General features: G+C 40.7%; 1 protein-coding gene across 1 annotated transcript in view; it reads left to right on the top strand.

The window, feature by feature from the left end:
* Positions 1-20,582, top strand: part of LOC114082605 (maestro heat-like repeat-containing protein family member 1) — a 105,627-nt gene that overhangs the window by 74,904 nt on the left and 10,141 nt on the right. Inside the window, exons 22-34 of the mRNA XM_071609304.1 lie at positions 930-1,097; positions 3,135-3,224; positions 5,345-5,449; positions 6,375-6,510; positions 6,948-7,045; positions 7,618-7,767; positions 8,266-8,420; positions 8,673-8,808; positions 9,565-9,758; positions 10,493-10,630; positions 10,832-10,949; positions 11,358-11,498; positions 11,818-11,991. Coding sequence (XP_071465405.1) covers positions 930-1,097; positions 3,135-3,224; positions 5,345-5,449; positions 6,375-6,510; positions 6,948-7,045; positions 7,618-7,767; positions 8,266-8,420; positions 8,673-8,808; positions 9,565-9,758; positions 10,493-10,630; positions 10,832-10,949; positions 11,358-11,498; positions 11,818-11,991 — 1,803 coding nt within the window. The remainder of the gene's footprint in view (positions 1-929; positions 1,098-3,134; positions 3,225-5,344; positions 5,450-6,374; positions 6,511-6,947; positions 7,046-7,617; positions 7,768-8,265; positions 8,421-8,672; positions 8,809-9,564; positions 9,759-10,492; positions 10,631-10,831; positions 10,950-11,357; positions 11,499-11,817; positions 11,992-20,582) is intronic.

Here is a 20,582-nt window from a genome sequence, read left to right as displayed (position 1 = left end):
GAAACCACTAGACCTGGAAGATAGTAGCCCAGTTTCTTTCTCCTACTTTCATCTTAACCTTTCTTGTCCTCCAAGTAGGGGTGAGTACTGTGGGAAGGCTGGGAAATAGGGAGAGGTGCTGTTCATCAGAATCTGGTTGTTGGAAATCCCTGAGGGTTCTAGGTCCAACCCTCTTGTGAGTATGGCCCAGGATGGAGGAGGAAGAGAATGGTAAGAAAAAGTACTCATGATCCTTTTGGTCTCTGTGGGTGGGGGGTGGTTGTCACAGGAGCTAATCAGGGAGGAGCCAGTGAACTGTGTCTCCAGCTCCATTAGGCGGACGGCCATGAACATCATCACTGACTTCAGGTAACAGTATTCCATCCTTTCTTTATTTTTTGATTCCTTGACTCTTTCTTGACTTGATTTCAACTCTTTAACCCTCCCTACCTCTCTCTCATTTTCTGTGTTGGCTTCCAGTATAGGGGTCCCCTGGCAGTAGTAGACATCTACCAGACAATGTCATTTTCTTTTGCTAGGATTTTTTGGGGAGGGATTTTCTGAGCATCTGGCAGAGAGTGCTTCTTCCTTTCCTGCAGGTACTTGCTGTCATTTCTGCCCCAAACTTCCTTTTGCTTTCTGGGCTGTCCCTAACTAAACACTTCTAGGTCTATTCCTGACCTTTCAGTTCCCTCAGAACATCTGGGGGACAAAAAAAGTGTTGTTATCCCAAATCATCAGGTGCCCTTGCCTCTGTCAGGCATGCTTGCTGTCTATGTTTCACTTTCCACTTCCTGATCCTCTTTACCTTATCATTTCTTCCCTTTTCCTCTTCCAGTTACCTCTTCTTCGGGTATCTCTTGATTCCTTCTCCTGCCTGACTCTGTTTCTACCATCTCTCTCTGTATTATTACATCTTTTCTCCTTCAGCTGTTATTCCTGACATTCAGTGGTTGCATCTTTGCTTCATCCTGGATCTTAGGAATTTCAAGCCTCTCTTAGAACCAGAAAACACAGTAGAGGTGCTTCAAACATGCTTCAAGAGTGTGCTCTCCCTGCCATCCTCCAGCGTCATACGGAAAGAAGCATCTAGTCCCAAGGAGGGCCAGGCCAGTGTGGTAATTAACTTTTTGTTGGTTGTTCTTTCTTTTTTATTTTCAAAAGGGTGAGAGTATAGACTTTGGCATTTTATGAAAAATCTGCCTTTAATAAAAACAAAATTACTGAAAAGAAGACCTCTTATGAAGAAGAGATTAGAGGTTAGGCAGTCTGAACTCTACCCATGAGATTTACTTCCTATTTTGGGGCACTCATTACTCACCTTTTATTAAAAGGCCCAAAGGTGAATACTTGCTTGGTTCTTTCCTTTATAACTGTCATATGATCGAAACCAGGCTGGATGGTTCACATATGATTTACTAAAAACCCTTAGATAAATAAGTTCCTGGGAATCTCAGTAATAAGAGATCTGAGTTCATTTCCTATAGGGCTTTTGAGGGAGGAAAGGGCTCAGTATTTAAATTTGCATTTTTGTTCCACTCCTAGGAACTCTATTGTATTCTTTGATTATTCTTTCATCTTGACTGGCTATTCTTATTTTATTGATGCCATGGTCTCTTGAATTTTGGAATGATAGTAAGAATGTGTTTTTTTTTTCAGTGCTAAGAATGGAAATGAGGGCTTCACACATGCTAGGCAAGCACTCTCCTACAAAGCTACATGCCTAGTCAATTTTTTTTTTTTTTTTTTTTGGTACCAGGGATTGAACCTAGGGGCACCTTACCACTGAGCCACATTTCAACCCTTTATAATATTTTATTTAGGGCTAGGGTCTTGCTGAGTTGCCTAGGGCCTTGCCATTGCTGAGGCAGGCTTTGAACTCAAAATCCACCTGCCTCAGCTCCTGAGCCACTGGTATTACAGGCGTGCATCACTGCACCCGACTGATGAGAATTTTTTTCAAAATAAAGTTTTCCTGAATTATAGTGGTTTCCTTTAGGATCAGTTGGTCTGTTTGTTTATGTTAGCCTTTTTTTTTTTTTAAAACTCTCTCTGCCTCTCTCCTATATGTCCCCCGAGACCAAATCCCATGAGTTCTTACTTGTTTTTTTTTCAAGGAAGAGAATATCTGGAGTATATATTTAGATAACTTCTAAAATTAAATAGTACATGAGAGTTAACATTAATGAGCCTTTAGACATCTGAAAATAATATCCTTTTCTCATGTTTATTTTGGCAGGGTATAAAGATTCTGGTTTGTAAATTATTTTAGATAGAAATAATTTACCTTCATTTTTTGAATTAATGTTTTAATTGTATAAATTTACGAGTCTTCTCATCAAATGTTCAAGGATCCTTCTTAGTTCATATTTCCTTTAGATCTCAAGGAATAACTGGTATATATGAGATGTGCCATGGACTTCCCCAAGTGATGTTCCCATAAGGCTTTCCTCATGTACTTCTGGTTAGGGTGGGGAGGGCATTTTGACTAGGCTTACCTGCTCAAGACTGACTAGGAATCCCAGATGCCCAGTAGGAATGGCTTTAATCTGGAGGTAGATTTCTTTTCAATACTTCATTACACAGAGAGCTGCCTTTCCTTCTCATTTCCCTTCTTGGAGGTATACAACTATCTTGTAAGAAGCCTTTGGAGGTTGATAACCTACTTTCTTCACAAATTTTGGCTTAGAAGCAGAATTAGTATTTCTGGTCAGAGCCACTTAGTTCACTGCAGAGCAAGAAGGAGTAATCCACTGTCCCAGTTTTTGTGAATCAGTTACCCTGCAGACGGGTAGTCTGGCTCTCTTTCCCCTGGAGCCAGCTGGCCTCCTGGACCCTGAGAATGAGGTAGCACCCCCTGCCAGCAGAGGCCCAGAAGGAGCTTAGCATGGAGAACAGGGAATGGAGGAATTCCAGGGTAGGCTGTGATATCAGAGAACTTCCAGCCCACTGGGAGTAACTGCATACTAGGCTGATGTGTGCTCTTGTGAATATGACAAAGGAATTATCCAAGTTGCAGGAAGTGGCACTTGGAAATGTGGGTAAACTTGTGTGGCAGAACTGAGCAATAAAGCTTCCTGAGGAAAAAGAGTGTCAACTGGAAGTTAGAGGAGCTGATAGCTCAGCAATGCTCTGAGTCCCTCTTCCCTCCTCAGGAACTATTCAGGGAGACCTTGCAATCTCTTCGAAGAGTAATGGAAGCACTCGTCACTGAGAAGGCCACTCAGATCCACATCTGCTTGCAGGTCAGTGGAAAGGAACCCTTGAATGTTGATGTATTTGTTCCTAGGGGTACCTTATAATGTACCTTAACTGTCTGGCTTCAAAGGGCTAAAAACTCCAAATCAAGGTGCTGGCAAGGTTGGCTTCTACTGGAGGTGCCAATAAAGAATCTGTTTCATGTCTCTCTCCTGGCTTCTGTGTTTCCTGGCAATCCTAGGTATCCCTTGATTTTGAACACATATCTTTCTAATCTCTGCCTCTAACCTTCATTCGCAGGGCAGGTTCTCTCTCTCTCTCTCTCTCTCTCTCTCTCTCTCTCTCACTCTGTGTGGTGTGTGTGTGTGTGTGTGTGTTTGTGTATGTACGCTTGTGCATGTATGTTCTTTTAATAAGGACAGCAATCACTTCAACTTGATCACATTTGCAAATACCCTATGACCAGATAAAGGTCACAGTCTGAGGTCTAGGTGGATATGAATTTTGTCAAGCCATTTGAGTTGGGAACAGAATGGCCGGGGGTGGGGGCAGTATAAGAGGTAGAACCAAGGAGGAAGGTTGGGTGTAGAGTGTTGAGGGAAGGCAGGGATGAGGGCTAGGGTCCAAATGATGTTAGTCTGCCCTGTGGAGGAGAAGCTTCCTTCCTCCCTTTTACCCACTACCAGAACCATCTTCTCTACCAGCTGCTCTCTGCTCCTTCATATAAAGGTTAGAAGTACGGGGCTCTGGCTTTCATATATTGCAGTTCCAGATTCTGGTCCTGTTGTTAGATATGTGGCCTTGGAGAGTTATTTGTCTTGACCTCTGTTTTCTCTGAGATGAAAACTATACAAGTCATTTTGGTAACCAAGTGAGACCATGTTTTGGCTCAAAGGGATGAAGTGCGAGTTCAAGTAATTTATCTATTTTTGAATTTGATTGTTTGTCTTTTTTATTGATATGACTTACTTGATGTTAATATCAATGTGATACTTTGGCCTTCTTTTGAATATTCTATTCCCCATTCTCCTATGAAGCTTAGGTTCTTTTTGTTGTCAGAATATAGAAACTAAGGGATATTGTCATAATATTTTGTTAAAAGTTTGAGGTAATTATTTCTCTGTGTTTATAGTGTCAAATTGACAGAATTTTGATTTATTTGTTTTAAACTTCAGGGTTTCTTTATTATATAATTGAAGATTTTGATTATGTAAAGATTTATATAATAAATTATGTAAATTAAAGATTTATATAATTAAAAGATTTCACGACTTTCAAATGAAGATTTATTTGGAATAGTCTTCTCTGGGCTGACTTCCCTTGGCCCAGGTCTCCTCCACCCCAATCTGTTCCCCTTGTTTGTAGTGAGGGGCATGGGAATGGGGTTTCTGAGATTTATGACTAGTAGTGGTCCTTCTAGAAGTTCTTTCTGGTTGGATTTTTAAGAGGGCCACTGCAGGGGGGATTCCTTCTAGTTTAATTAAGTGCTGTCTGGGTGTGGAAAGATGCCATTGTGATTGAAGAGAGTGACTTGTTTGCTGTTGGGCTCCATAATATGGCTGCCCTCTGAAGGCTTTCTTTTCCAATTTGGTTTTAAGTTGTTTGTGCTGTTTTAAGCAGTCTTATGCACTTCAAATTTTGTCTGTCTTTACAACAGTTTTTAAGTGGGTGAGCTTAAGAGAATATCTACTCTCCTGCCCTGTCTTTTTCTCTTTATTGCCCCTCTTCCCTTATCCACAGGACAGGGTTAGGGCACCCTGAGTTCTGTTTCCTATTCTGGTAACCTATCTTGCAGTCTTTCCAGGTCTCAGTCTATGAAGTATCAAGTCTTAGAGCATTTATTTTGTCACCCAGTTCTCAATTTTGCTTTTAGTTGCTGCCTCCTTTCTGTGTTTTGAGGAGATTTGGAGTTGCTACCTACCTCACTTCTGCCATCTTCCTGAATCTACAGTGGGGAGATTTCCAGCATCTAGATTGGGAAAATATTGGGGGCTGAGAAAATGAAGGTCTCTGTTGCCAGACTCACATATAGGTCTGCTTCTGGAAAAGAAGTCTGGCTCTCAGAAGTACGGCTGTGATACTTTGTGGAAACCAGACCCCAAGTTGACTTTCTGGGTTCTGGAATGTAGCTAATCAGACCTCTCCTTCCATTCTTTTCTCCCTGTAGGTACTAAACACGTGGCTTAACTCCCTGAAGGACAGTGAACGGGAACGGGCCATGTGGTGTGCTGCCCGTATTCTTGGCTTCACTGCGAAAATGAATAACTTTGAAGTGAGTGGGTACCTGCCCTGGAGCCTGGGCTGTGGTGCTTCCTCTGATCACCCCTATGCTAAATTTCATCGTAGCATCTGGCCTCAGTCACCAGCCTTACCTCCTGTCTCCTGACTCCTTATTGTACTTTCTGTAGAGCACCGTCTTGTTTTCTCCTTTCTCCCTGTTTCCTTTCCTCACCAGCATCTGTTGTTTTTTCTTCCTCCACCAATTCATTTCCATTCTACCCGGTTCACTCTGCATCTTTCAACAAGCAATCACTGAATGCTTACCTGGATGTCAGGCACCATGCCTAGGTGTTCCAGTGGATGTCTAGGGCAGTTCTCTGTCCTCTTGAATATTACAGTCCACTGAAAGAGAGAGGTGTGCATAGAACAGACTGAAATAGAAGGTGATGATGGGTACATAAATCAAATGTGGTGGGGGAAAAAATACCAAAACACAAATGATTGAGAGGAATTAGGGTAGGTTTTATAGAAGAGGAAGCATTTGAGCCAGGCATGAAAAATGAGTGGGATGTCAAGAGGCAAACAATAGGGAAGAATCTAACATTATTCCAAAACTGTGACCTTGTATAGCGTTATAGCCCCAATTCACCTGTCAATTTCATTTATGTCATATGTATGTGTGTGTACATAATCCAAACACACATATATGTATGTGAATATGTATGTGTGTATATATATATGTGTATACATATATACACACATATATGTGTGTCTCATATTTTTCATATATATGCTGGAAATGGAACCCAGGACCTTGTCATGCTAAACAAACACTCTACCACTGAGTTATACCTTCAATTCATGTCCATTTCACCTAGTCTCTGGCATATGGATCTCTTCCTCCTAGTCATTTTCCTGGGATAACCCAGACTAAAGGAATGGCTGGGTTAACTGTGACTTTCAACTCTCCTACCTAGGTAGAAATTCAGTTTACCTGGCTGGGGTGCCTGGTAAGGCTGCTGGCCATACGTTGTCAGGACCCAGTGGACAACATCTGCTTCTTGTCTGCCCAGGCTGTCTACAACCTCTACTGTATCCTCCAGCAGCAAAAGCGTATGGGGAGCCTTCTCTCCCCACTCCTGCTCCAGCCTCCCACTTAGGCCTAGCCATCCCCACATGCTCTGTTCCTGAAGAGAGAAAGCCAAGAATTCACCTGAGTTCCTAACTGAAAAACCTGCTCCAATATTTGCAGATATTTTGCCCCTCTTTGGATAAAGTAACTGCTTGGGAAACAGTTCTTTTCCACCAGTTTCTACCCAATTCTGTGTCTGTCTGACACAGGCAAAGTGGGGATTTCTTTGACCTTAGTTCTTAGCATTCCTTGTTTTAATGTCCATTCCTCTTTCCCAGCCCCATGGGACATGCATCTCTCAAAGATGGCTGTTTAATTCAGTGTTTGGGGTTAGACTGGGATCCCTGAAAGGTGGGAAAGGGGAGCTTAAGAAAACTTCTTGGTATCTGAGAGGTGGAATTGGGTTTCTTTGTTTCAGAGGTGACAAGGAAAAAACAAGGCTTATGGGAAGAAGAGGACAAAAATGAGGTCTATAGTGCCAATATATTCTATAACAACACCTATAGAATTGCCAAGGTAAGCAGGGGAGCAGAGACAAATCAGAAGAGCTGTGGCTCTCACTTACATTGTACTACAAACCCCTTGGGTAGGACTCTCATCCCACTTACCTTCTTTCTCAATTGCTGGATGTAAATGTTTTATTTGGGGGAAATTGCCCATGCAGTGTAAGGCACAGTTCTGGGAGCAACAACATGCTTTCCTTGGAGCATCATGGATACTAATTCTTCTTGATTGCTCATATCGCAGAAACATTTATTTTGATACTTTGTGAACAATGTGTAGGCCCAATGCAAACATGGAACAGATGTCACTAATGATGTGACCTCCAGCCTCTCTCTGCCACTGCTGAGACTCTGCAGCCTCTACCTCTGAGTCCCACATTGCCTGGAGTTCACTGTTTTCTCCTTCAGATCCCCAAAGACTCTGTTTCCAGTTTAAGTGTCCTCTAGGAGCTGGGCAAGTAAGACAGGCCAAGGATAAAAGTGCATCTTGCTCCCAAGCAGGGTTCTTCCTTGTTCCATGACCAGGAAGGACATCCCAAGACCTAACAGGCAGGAGGCCTGCCCAGACTGATGTCCTTGTTTCAGGCATTTGCAGAGTACTTCACCCAGATCCAGCTCACCAACCTTGTGCTGACAGCCGTGAATGACCTAACTGACAGCGAGTCCAAGGTGTCTCTGGCTGCAGCCCAGCTAATGAGTGCAGTTATGAAAGAACGGGGAAGAGACATGCTAAAGGTAGTGTGGAGCTGTGGCAGGCTCCTGAAAACAGGAACCCTGGCTTCTTTCCTGACTCTGTTATTAACTAGCTAAAGGGCCTCACGCAAGTCCTCCCTCCCCCCTCCCCCCCCCCCTTTTTTTTTTTTGGCTTAGTTCACTCACCTACAACTTGTATCCTTGGACTGGATTTTCCCTCTGGTTCCTGTGAGCTCTGCTTCCTCTCTTGGACAGGTGGCTTCTGGCTCCACAGTTAACAACAGAGATGTATACAGGTGTAGGCATATGGAGGACTCAACAGTAGAGTAACCAAGGAACCTCCTCTGTAGGCTTTGGGGTTGTGGGCAGGCATCTGGATTGGTACTTCTGAACTTCATTCTGTGGCGCCTGCTGGTATGGCCCCTGGCAGGGCACTGGCAAGATTACAACAAAGGACCCCTTGAATTTGGGGAAACTTAAATTGGTAGGGGACAAAAGCTGAAAGGAAGGAGTTAGGGAGACTTTTGGTTCTCCCTGCAGATCGAGGAGATTGTGGAGTGCATTCTTGAACAGCTCAACTCTCAGCTGGAGCCCAGCACAAAGGAAGAAACCCTACAGGCCATGAGCTCACTAGCAGGCAGCAACACCCACACCGTGGTGCCCATGCTGCTCAACAAACCCCTGCCTTGGGATAGGTACCTCTTCATCGTCTTCTGCTCAGTAGATCTTCTCCCCATCCACCTCAAATACAACAAAAATCACCCCTCTAGGGTGCTTTCTGTCTCCCTCCTTTCTGTTTTGTCCCAGTCATGTTCTTTGGCCTGTCTACTTGGGTCTCACTCCCTCCAGCCCCTGAGAACTGGTGGTTTTTCATGGGCCTGATAATAAACTAGTCCTAGGAGCATGATCACCAGGGCCTGTGACATAGCTTTCCCTGGGTCCTACAGAACCCAACTGGCCCTGTGGAAGGCATTTGGCACCCAGCGAGAAACGACAATAAATGTTCTGCAGCTGCTTATGGGCATGTTGGAGAAGACCTACGCCAGAGAAGAACGGAAGGAGATGTCCTTCCAGCCTGTGGCGGTCAGTACAAAGGAAGGGAGGGGGTCCTGGACTTAGTGTTCTAGGAACCTGTGGGCAGAGCTGAAGACCCAAGGGCTTGGCCTGAGTGGCCAAGCAGGCTTTGGGGAGGAGCAAAGAGAAGAGTGTTAACATTGGAATCACTGATGCACTTCGGCCTCCTTTTTGTATATTTATACCAAGGACTGCAGAAAGGCAGGACAAGGAAATTGACATGCAAGGTTAAACAGCTTTTTTTGTACCCTGATTCTATGCTGGGATCATTTTGATGAAGGCCTAATGTGGGCACGGGGGAATGGAAGATAGTCATTTGGTCATAAATTGGGGTAGACAGAGTTTGCCCTAATTTATCTTCTGCTGAATGGATTACCTCTCATTTTCCCTTACTGTGTTTCTTCTTCCCTGTCTCCCTCCCTCCTTTCCTCTTTTCGTTCTTTTATGAAGATATGGGGTCTTGCTATGTTGCCGTGTCTTACCCTAAAATCCTGGGCTCAAGCAATATTCCTGCCTCAGCTTCCCAGTTAGCTGGGACTATAGGTGTACCTTATTACCTTTCATTTTCTAGTGTCAGATGAACAGAAAAGAAAGTAGATTGCATATGTATTGTCCCCTCATTTCTCTAGGGAGGAGTATTGGTTTCCAGACTGAATCAGAGTGCAGTATGGCTGTGGGGTAGGGCAGGGTTGCAGCCTGGGCTTTCCAAGTGAAGAGTCTGAGTGGTTGTGGCCCAGGCTTGGCCATTTGCCTTCCCCTTCCCAGGTAGCATGTGCCTTGTGTGAGATGCTCTCAGAGACCATATGCCAGGAGGCTGTTCAGGAGCTATACCCACGACTATTGCTGTCTGTGCTGTGCCACCTCTACTGGGTGATTGAGCAACGTTCTCCACAGAAGATGGTGGTTTACACCAAGGAGGGGTCCCCAGGTGGCAAGAGCAAGCCTTTTGACCCCACTGGGTAAGCCCAATCTCCAAGTGATGGAGCACCGAAACTAACCAGTTTCTGAGAGCCCTGCTAATCCCTTTGAGAGGACGAGAGCAGTAGAGGGGGGAGATAGACCATGGGTGTGGGTGCTGGAGCATGCACTCTTGTACTGACTCACACAACAGTTCATGCCCATGAACCAGTCACTGCACATGAAAAGATTCAGTTTAGATGGCAAGTGATGGGATAAGACTGTCATTTTCTTCAGGTGAGTTGGGCCATTTCAATCAGTCTTGGCTTTGTGCACCAGCTGTGTCATCTTGTACAAGTCATCACTAAAACTCAGTTTACTCATCTGTGAAATGGGGTTTGGATACCCAAATATATTATTTTATCACATGGAAGTGAAAACAAATTACTGCCAATAAAGCAGAGACATTCTGAATAGGTGGATGTGGAGGTAAAGAGAGATCCTAACCCTGCTTCTGTTTCTTAAGAGAACAGAACTTGAGAACTCTCTGTACTATCTATTATAGTCTCTTTCACAAAACTCTGTGGAGGATCACACTTGGAGGGGAAAGTGGATGAGCAATTGGAGTTGGGTTCCGTGGAGCTGTGAATTTTGTTGGCAGGAAAGCCAAACATAGCAACCAGAGCCAAGAACTATAACCTAGCTTGCCAACAGAGGGTTTGCAAACCAGGACACAACACCTTATATATCCCTCTGGTCCCTTCTTTTTCATAAACTCAATTGCGGTGGCCTTCAGTTGTGCCTTGGAGGTAGTCAAATTGGTGTTCAAGGCGGCTGCGTATGATGAAGTGGTAGTCTATGCCAGTGAACATCAATGCTGGGAACTCCTGTCCAGCCCTAAATCTTACTACATAGGTATCATGGACTTGACAAGGTGGGACCATTTCCCCAGCACCCCTGAAAACTCCAGACTCTGACTCCAGTCTCCCAGATCCCTTTGACTCTACCTTCCCCGTCTCCAAGCCCTCTGGTCTTCTGATCTCACAACCCTCATATCTTCCCTGTCCTGTGCATTCTGGTCCTGGTTACTCCTCTCCACTTCCAGCAACTTCTGGTTTCATATGTTCCTTCCCAGTGGCATCGTGAAGAATTGTGAACCCTTTATCCTGCACCGAATTGTGAGCCATGTCAGGAACCTACTCTATAGCTCGGATGATCATCAGAAGGTCATGGCCAGGACCTTCTATGTGCAGGTGAGGGGAGAGGTCACCAACTCCAGCCATTAATTTGCTGCAGTTGAGGATTATGTAACAGAGTGTTAAGTAATTTGCCCCAGAAAGGACAAAAGAATAGAATCAAGCCATTAAAAATGGGTTCCCTTCCCTGCTACTTCAGTGGCCTGGTTAAAAGAGGCATGAAAAACTGGAGAGGAGGTTATCAGATCTAGAATAATCATGAATCTGAGCATCAGATTAAAAATTCCAGCCTCATCTCTATCATGAGGCTAAATTCTCACCCTTAATCTCTTCACCCCTATGTACAAATCTGTACTTCTCTCAACTGGACATACTCCTGACATGAGCATGGCACCTGAGGATGCACTAGATGAGTTCTGAGTACTCATAAACTTTTTTCCATCCATAATTTCCTTGTCCCCACAGCTCCTCTGGCACTCGTCAGTAGCAAAGATAATAGGGCAAGACTTTGTGGGTGATCTAATCAGATGGATCAAGGAGCCCAACCTCATCATGAAGGAAATTGGTCTTCGAGGAATCAGTAACCTGGCACTACACCCAGGAAATGTGAGCCAGTAGGACCCAAAGGATCCAATGCTAGTCCTTGAGCCTTTGATTCACCTTCCATGGGTCTCTCAGCAGTACAGGAATTTATGAATTTCTCACTCCCTCACCCCAGGGCATCACAACATTTAGTTTTTAGACCTCCATCCATTTGTCCTAAAATCGCTCCAATACCATCAAGCCTTCCCTTTCCATTCCTTGAAAATCACCTTTGATTTCCCAGGTGGTTTGCCTTATGCACCATCTGCTTTCTCAAAACCTGGTTCCCAGAATGTTGTTTAATCCCCAGAGTGATGAGTGATCTCTGCCTTCTTCCAAATAGTCAGAGATACTTCAGAGCCTGGTTCCACTTTTGCGAGACTTACTGAATAACGAGGTGCGAGTAGCAGTGCAAGCAGTGAAGACCCTGCGGAATATCATCTACCACGGGCAAGGGGAGGACACCAAGGTGGTCTTTTGTAACATCTCCAGGCAACTGCGTCAGCTCATCAATGATGTATGGGTCTAAGTTCCTGGATTAGTTGGGAACAGTGTGGGCTGGGACTGAATATGAACCTCAGAAGCTGAACTAGGGATATTGAGTTGGAGTTTAGGGATGATGGTGGAACACTGAGCTAACTGAGGGGCAGAGAAAAGGAGATTTGGCAGGATGTACCCCAAATATATCCCTACCACACACAACTGTCCATTTACTCTCACCATATGTTCCCCAAAGGAGCCGCTGATCCAACAATACAAATGTAGCATAATGATACGTTGGTTCTGAGTCCCAGTGTCTCCTGCAGATTCCATTCATGACATGAAGGGTGGAGAGAAGATAATGACCCTACTCTCCTCCCAAATAATACAAGGTCCTTAGAATGCTTGGGTTCTTGTGGCAAAAGAAATTTGAGACTCATAAATGATTTTATAATTATAATGCTTTCAGTTTTCATATGACAATGTCTTCAATTTGCCTAGCTTTCTTCAGGATTCAGTGGGTTATAATACATCTAGGCATACATTTGATTCTTTTTAGCCTGTTTAGGGTTCACCAATCTATATCTTCCACTAAACTTGGAAAATTTTTAGTTTTTTTTGGTGTTTGTATTGCATTTAAATTACATGCAATATATTTATTTTCACATATTAATTCAAGAACATCACATAATTTGGTCCATTTCATTCCCCAATACTACTTCCCCAATACTACTACTTTCTCTTCCCTTCTTCCCTATTCCTCGTCCCCTTCCTCTGCTCTACTGGTTATCCTATTTTCATGTGATTTTTTTCCTCCTTTTTCTATCTATATTCCACATATGAGAGGAAACATATGACCCTTAACTTTCTGAGGCTGACTTATTTTGCTTATCATTATGTTCTCAAGTTGTATCCATTTTCTTGCAAATGACATATATTCATTCTTCTTTGTGGCAAAACAATACTCCATTATGTATTTATACCACATTTTCTTTATCCATTAATTTGTTTATGGATACCTAAGGTTGGTTCCTTATATAACTTGGCTATTTTGAATCATGCTATAAATATGGATATGACAGATAATATAGAGTGGTATAACTGGATCATCTGGTGGTTGCATTCCAATCCTTTGAGGAAACTCTGTACTGATCCCCATAGTGGTTATAGTATTGCTATTTGTATTTACGATACCAGCAACAGGGTAAAGTTTTCCTTTTCCCCCACATTTTTACCAACATTTATTATTATTTGTAATTTTGATATTGCCATTGAAGTAGAGTGTGATGAAATCTCAGTTTAGTATTGTTTTGCATTTCCCTGATTGTTAAGATGTTGAACATTTCCCCTATATTTGTTAGTGAATTTGTTTTTCTTTTGAGAAATGTTTGGTTGATTTTCCTGTTTATTGATTGGGTTATTATTATTATTTTTTTTGGTGGTAAGTTTTTTGAGTTCTTTATTCTGGATATTAATCCTCTGTCAGAAGAGTAGCTGGCAAAGATTTCCTCCCACTCTGTAGACTCTATTCACACTCTTAATTATTTTGTTTGCTGCGCAGAAGCTTTTAATTTGGGACCATCCCATATATTAATTCTTGACATTGTTCCCTGAGTGTTAGGAGTTCTACTGATAAAGTCATTGGTTCTGCCTTTATGTTAGAATGTTGATCCTATATTTTTGTTTTTCAGCAGTTGCAGGGTCTTTGATCCATTTCAAGATGACTTTCAAGCAGGGTGTCAGATGGAGAATTAGTTTCATTCTTCTATATATAGATGCCCAATTTTCCCAAAACATTTGTTAAAAAGTCTGTCTTTTCTCTAACATAGGTTCCTGGCATCTTTGACAAGGATCAGATGACTCTATCTGGGTGTGTTTGTTTTCTGTATCTTCTAGTCTATTCCATTGGTCTATGTGTCCGTTTTCATGTAAGTTCCATGCTGTTTTTATCACTATAATTCTGTATGCTTTGAAATAGAATATTTCAAATAGAATACCTCCAGTATTGCTATTTGTATTCAGTATTGTTTTGGTCTTGAGCGTCTTTTATTCCTCCATATGAATTTTTTGGGTTTTTCTTTTTCTATGAAGACTGTAATTAGTATCTTGATGGGGATTTCATTGAATTTGTAGACTGCTTTTGATAATATGGCCATTTTTTATGCAGAAATACAAATATTATTTATTTCTCTTTGATAACCCAGTAAAACTTTTAAAATTTATTTATTCTAATTTGTTATATATGACAGCAGAATGCATTGCAATTCAAAGTACACATATAGAACACAATTTTTCATGTCTTTGGTTGTACACGAAGTAGAGTTACATGATTTGTGACTTCATACATGTATTAGGGTAATGATGTCCATCTCATTCCACCATCTTTCCTACCCCCCTGCCCTCACCCTTCCCCTCCCTCCCCTTTGCCCTATCTAAAGTTTCTCCATTCCTCACATGCTCCCCCTGCCATCCCCATTATGGATCAATATCCTCATATCAGAGAAAACATTCAGGATTTCATTTTAGGGATTGGCTTACTTCACTTAACATAATAGTCTCCAACTCCATTCATTACCTGCAAATGCCATCATTTTATTCTCTTTTAATGCTGAGTTATATTCCATTGTGTATGTATACCACAGTTTCTTTATCCATTTATATGCTACTTCAGTGGCCTGGTTAAAAGCGGTTGTTGGTTCCTCTATCTTAGCTACTGTGAATTGTGCTGCTATAAACATTGATGTGGCTGTGTCATTATAGTATGCTGTTTTTAAATCCTTTGGGTATAAACCAAGGAGTGGGATAGCTAGACCCAAATGGTGGTTCCATTCCCAGTTTTCCAAGGAATCTCCATACTGCTTTTTATATTGGTTGCACCAATTTGCAGTCCCACCAGCAATGTATGAGTGTGCCTTTCTCCCACACCGGCATTTGTTGTTGTTGTATTCTTAATAGCTGCCATTCTGACTGAAGTGAGATGAAATCTTACAGTACTTTTGATTTGCATTTATTTAATTGCTAGAGATGTTGAACATTTTTTTTCATATATTTGTTGATTGACTATATATCCTCTTAGAAGGGTCTGTTCAGTTCCTTGGCCCATTTATTGATTGGGTTTTTTTTTTGGTGTTAAGATTTTATTTTTATTATTTATAAGTGACAGTGGAATGCATTACAATTCTTATTACACATATAGAGCACATATCTCTGGTTGTATACACAGTATATTCATTCCAATTCATGTCTTCATTCCTGTACTTTGGATAATAATGATCATCACATTCCACATCATTAATACCCAGGCCCCCCTCCCTTCCCCTCCAACCCCTCTGCCTTATCTGGAATTTGTCTGTTCCTTCCCTGCTCTTGCTCCCTATCCCACTATGAATCAGCCTCCTTATATCAAAGAAAACATTCGGCATTTGGTTTTTTGGGATTGGCTAACTTCACTTAGCATTATCTTCTCCAACTCCATTCATTTAACTGCAAATACCACGATTTAATTCTCTTTTATTGGTGAGAAATATTCCATTGTGTATATATGCCATATTTTTAAATCCATTCATCTATTAAAGGGCATCTAGGTTGTTTCCACAGTTTAGCTATTGTGAATTGTGCTGCTATAAACATTAATGTGGCTGTGTCTCTGTAGTATGCTGTTTTTAGGTCCTTTGTGTATAGACTGAGGAGAGGGATAGGTGGGTCAAATGGTGGTACCATTTCCAATTTTCCAAGAAATCTCCATAATGTTTTCCATATTGGCTGCACCAATTTGCCTTCGCACCAGCAGTATATGAGTGAATCTTTCTCCCCCATCCTTGCTAACAATTATTGTTGTTTTTATGCATAATAGCATGTTAACGATGTTAAGACACGTTCCTGTTATCCCTAGTTTTTCTAGTGTTTTGAACATAAAGGGGGTGCTGTATTTTGTCAAATTCTTTTTCTGCATCTATCAAGATGATCATATGATTTTATCTTTAAGTATATTGATGTGATATATTACATTTATTGATTTCCATATGTTGAAACAACCTTACATCCCCCGGATGAATCCCACTCGATCATGGTGCACAATCTTTTTGATATGTTTTTGTATTCAATTTGCCAGAATTTTATTGAGAATTTTTGCATCTATGTTTATTAGAGATATTGGTCTGAAGTTTTCTTTTTTTGATGTGTCTTTGCCTGGTTTTGGAATCAGAGTGACATTGACCTCATAGAATGAGTTTGGAAGTGCTGCCTCTTTTCCTATTTCCTGAAATAAATTGGAGAGTATCGGTATTAGTTCTTCTTTAAAGGTCTTGTAGAACTCGGCTCTGTATCTGTCCAGTCCTGGGCTTTTCTTGGTTAGAAGACTTTTGATATGGTGTCTTCTATTTCATCACTTGAAATTGATCTGTTTAAATTGTGTATGTCATCCTGATTCAATTTGGGAAAATTATATGACTCTAAAAATTTGTCAATGCCTTTGATATTTTCTATTTTATTGGAGTACAAGTTTTCAAAATAATTTCTGATTATCCTCTGTATTTCTGTAGTGTCTGTTGTGATATTTTCTTTTTCATCATGTATTTTAGTGATTTGAGTTTTCTCTCTCCTTAATCAGCATGGCTAAGGGTCTGTCGATTTTACTTATTTTTTAAAAAAACTAACTTTTTATTCGTCAATTTTTAAAAATTGTTTCTTTTATTTCAATTTCATTGATTTCAGCTCTGATTTTAATTATTTCCTGTCTTCTGCTGCTTTTGGTGTTGATTTGTTCTTTTTCTAGGGCTTTGAGATGTAGTGTAAAGTCATTTATTTGTTGACTTTTTATTCTTTTAAGGAATGAACTCCAATGCAATGAACTTTCCTCTTAAAACTGCTTTCATAGTGTCCCAGAGATTTTGATATGTTGTATCTGTGTTCTCATTCACCTCTAAAAAGTTTTTAATCTCCTCCTTGATGTCTTCTCTAACCCATTGTTCATTCAGTAGCATATTATGTAGTCTCCAGGTGTTGGAGTGGATTTTATTTCTTATTTTATCATTGATTTCTAATTTAATTCCATTATGATCTGATAGAATACAGAGTGGTGTCTCTGTTTTTTATATTTGCTAAGAGTTGCTTTGTGGCATAGTATATGGTCTATTTTAGAGAAGGATCCATGTGCTGCTGAGAAGAAAGTATATTCTCTCATTGAAGGATGAAATATTCTATATATATCAGTTAAGTCTAAGTTATTGATTGTATTATTGAATTCTATAGTTTCTTTGTTTAGCTTTTGTTTGGAAGATCTAGCTAGTGATGAAAGAGGTGTGTTAAAGTCACCCAAAATTATTGTGTTGTGGTCTATTTGACTCTCGAACTTGAGAAGAGTTTGTTTGATGAAGATAACTGCTCCATTGTTTGGGGCATATATATTTATAATTGTTAAGTCTTGTTGGTATATGGTTCCCTTGAGTATGTAGTGTCCTTCTTTATTCTTTTTGATTGACTTTAGTTTGAAGTCTACTTCATTTGATATGATGATGAAAACCCCTGCTTTCTTCCGTAGTCCATGTGAGTGATATGATTTTTCCCAACCCTTCACCTTCAGTCTATGAATGTTTTTTTCTATGAGATTAGTCTCTTGTAGGCAGCATATTGTTGAGTCTTTTTTTTTTTTTTTGATCCAATCTGCTAGTCTATGTCTTTAGATTGGTGAGTTTATGCCATTATCATTCAGGGTTATTATTGAGACATGATTTATATTCCCAGCCACTTTTGTTTATTTTTGGTATTTATCATGACATGGTTTCCTTTAGTGTAATCCCTCCCTCTGCTGATTTCCATTTCCTCTTCTTGGAATATTTTGTTGAGGATGTTCTTTAGTGCAGGCTTTCTAGTTGTAAATTCTTTTAACTTCTGTTTATCTAAATCTTAGTTTTGCTGGATATAAAATTCTTGGTTGGCATCCATTTTCTTTCAGAGCTTGGTATATGTTGTTCCACAATCTCCTGGGTTTGAGAGTCTGGGTTGAAAAATATGCTGAGATACAAATTGGTCTCCCCTTATATGTGATCTGATTCCTCTCTCCTGCGGCTTTTAAGATTCTATCCTTATTCTGTATGCTAGGCATTTTCATTATAATGTGCCTTGGTGTAGATCTGTTGTAATTTTGTACATTTGGTGTCCTGTGAGCCTCTTATATTTCCAATTCGCTCTTTATGCTTGGGAAATTTTCTGATATTATCTCATTGAAGAGATTGTGCATTCCTTTTGTTTGAAACTCTGTGTCTTCCTCCATCCCAATAACTCTTAGATTTGGTCTTTCGATGCTGTCCCTTAATTCTTAGATGTTCTGTTCATGGTTTCTAACTTTCTTCACTGTGTGATCAACTTTATTTTCCAGATTGTATACTTTGTTTTCATTATCTGACGTTCTTTCTTCCAAGTGATCTAGTTTGTTGGTTTCTATTGAGTTTTTTATTTGATTTATTGTATCCTTTATTTCAAGTATTTCTGACTATTTTTTTTCAGAGTCTCTATCTCTCTCGAAGTAATCTTTTGCTGCCTGTATTTGCTCTCTTATCTCATTGTTGGAGTGATCAGTTTTTGCTTGTATTTGCTCATTTAGGTCATTCTTTAATTCACAGATCATTTTAATTATGAACCTTCTGAACTCCTTTTCAGACATTTCATCAACTTTGCTGTTCATGGGTTCTATTACTATAGTATCCTGGTTTGTTTGAGGCACTTTCCTCCCTTATTTTTTCATGTTGTCTCTAGGAGTGATCTGTATTGAGGCCCCTCACAAATGTGGTGTTTACATTTTTTGTGTTTCCTTCTCTTTGCTCTTGCTATATAAGTGGGACCTGAAACCCTCACTAGTCATTTCTACTTGAGGTCTGGTTGTTGGTTTGGGGTTTTTCTCTCTCCATTCTTTCTGTTAAAGTATTATAGAAATTTGAAGTGGATTAAATTGTGTGTTGAGCAAGGTTTGTTATTTCTTAGCTGAATTGGGGGTGTAGCTCAGCAGTGTAGTGTCTACCCAGTGACCTTGGAACTTCACACTGGATTTCCAGCACCTCACAGAAATGAGGGAAATAAATAACAAAAGCAGCCTATAATAAGCAGCATTAACATAAATACTAAGTGCTTACTATGATATTTACAACACTAATAATCACAAAAGCAGTAATGGTGGTGTAAGAAATTAACAACAGCAACAATAACAAACATCTATGAATGAGATATAGCATTAAAGAAAACACCAGGTGTCAACTGTGACATCTACCACACTCATAACTGCAACAACATTAATGAATGTTGGGGGCAAAAATTATATAAACTAAATAGTTTTAAAAGATGGTGAATCACAGTTCATTAAAATAAAATGGGTTAGGAATACAAAAGAGAGTTTAGAATATTCAAAAGGTAAAAAGAGAGATATTGCAAATGAAGGCCAAAGAGAAGGAGGCTTGGCAAGCAACACAAAATGGCTCTCAGCTTTCCTGTTCATCAGGTACAATGGAAAAGGAGGTACAATGGAAAAGGAGGTACTTTCACTTGGAGTTTTGTCTACACAGACTAAATCAGTGCACATTCACAGGGCAGGCCTGATATGAGTTCTAAAAGAGAAGGTCCTATGCTTAGGGTCTAGCTATGATAATAAAAATTTGGTACTTTGTTGGGTATATCTAGTCTGGGGAGATTAGATCAACACACTTCTATGGCTGGAAAGAGGCCAGTTCCTACTGGGTGTCTGGATCTTGGAGGCCTCCTCAGAATTCTAATAGAGTAGAGCAGCCAACTATGTTGGGTAGAAGTGGTGTAGCCAGTCTCGTACACTGCACCATCCACAAATATGGCCTTCAAACGCTCAGTCCCTGAATCCAATCATGCTTAACAGTTTTCTGATCCTCTTCAACTGGTCACATGAGTCACCAGACTCACAGGGTCAGCAAGTTGTACTCCCAGTCATATCTCTGGCCGGAATCTTCTTGGATCCAATCTTCTCTGTACCTGTTTCAATCGTGTTCTGCCAGGGGTACTGTAGGCCACACAATAGGTGCCAGTTGGGACAGGGAGGCAGTGTTTGCTATGACTTCCTAGGTTCCTATGCAGCAATCTCAAGCATGATTGCCACGTGATGGCTCCCTGCCTCAGGTCTCCACTCGTAAGTTGAGAAACATGACTACTTTTAAAACACCACCTTCCTTTGGAACCTCTGAGCTTAGTTAAGTTCCGATTGCCTTGCTATTCTACATGTGTTCCTGTGCCAACTTGTCCACCATGGTTCTCATTCTTTTCCTCTGTGGAACCTTTTTCCTCTGTAGCACTATTGCTGCCACAGTTGCGCTCTAGTATACTCTTCTTGTCTTCTGTTCTAAACACCGGAATTTATGGGTCTCTCTGAGTCTGTAACTGTCCATTATTGAATTTCAGTAAATTCCCTGCTAAGAAGCAGTATCACCATCTTTCAGTTTTGAACTACAGAGCAACTGGAAGTTGCAGCATTTGTCTCCTATGACATCTTTGTCCCTTTAGTATTTATTTATTTATTTTCTTTCTTTCTTTGTATTGGGGATTGAACCCAAAGGTATTTAAACAGTGAGTCACAACCCCAGGTCTTTATATGTTTTATTTTGAGATAGAGTCTTG

The sequence above is a fragment of the Marmota flaviventris genome, chromosome 3 (genome assembly GCF_047511675.1).
Source record: "Marmota flaviventris isolate mMarFla1 chromosome 3, mMarFla1.hap1, whole genome shotgun sequence".
NCBI lineage: Eukaryota > Metazoa > Chordata > Mammalia > Rodentia > Sciuridae > Marmota > Marmota flaviventris.
Note: the sequence above shows the minus strand (reverse complement) of the source record. Positions and strands in the feature narration are given on the sequence as shown.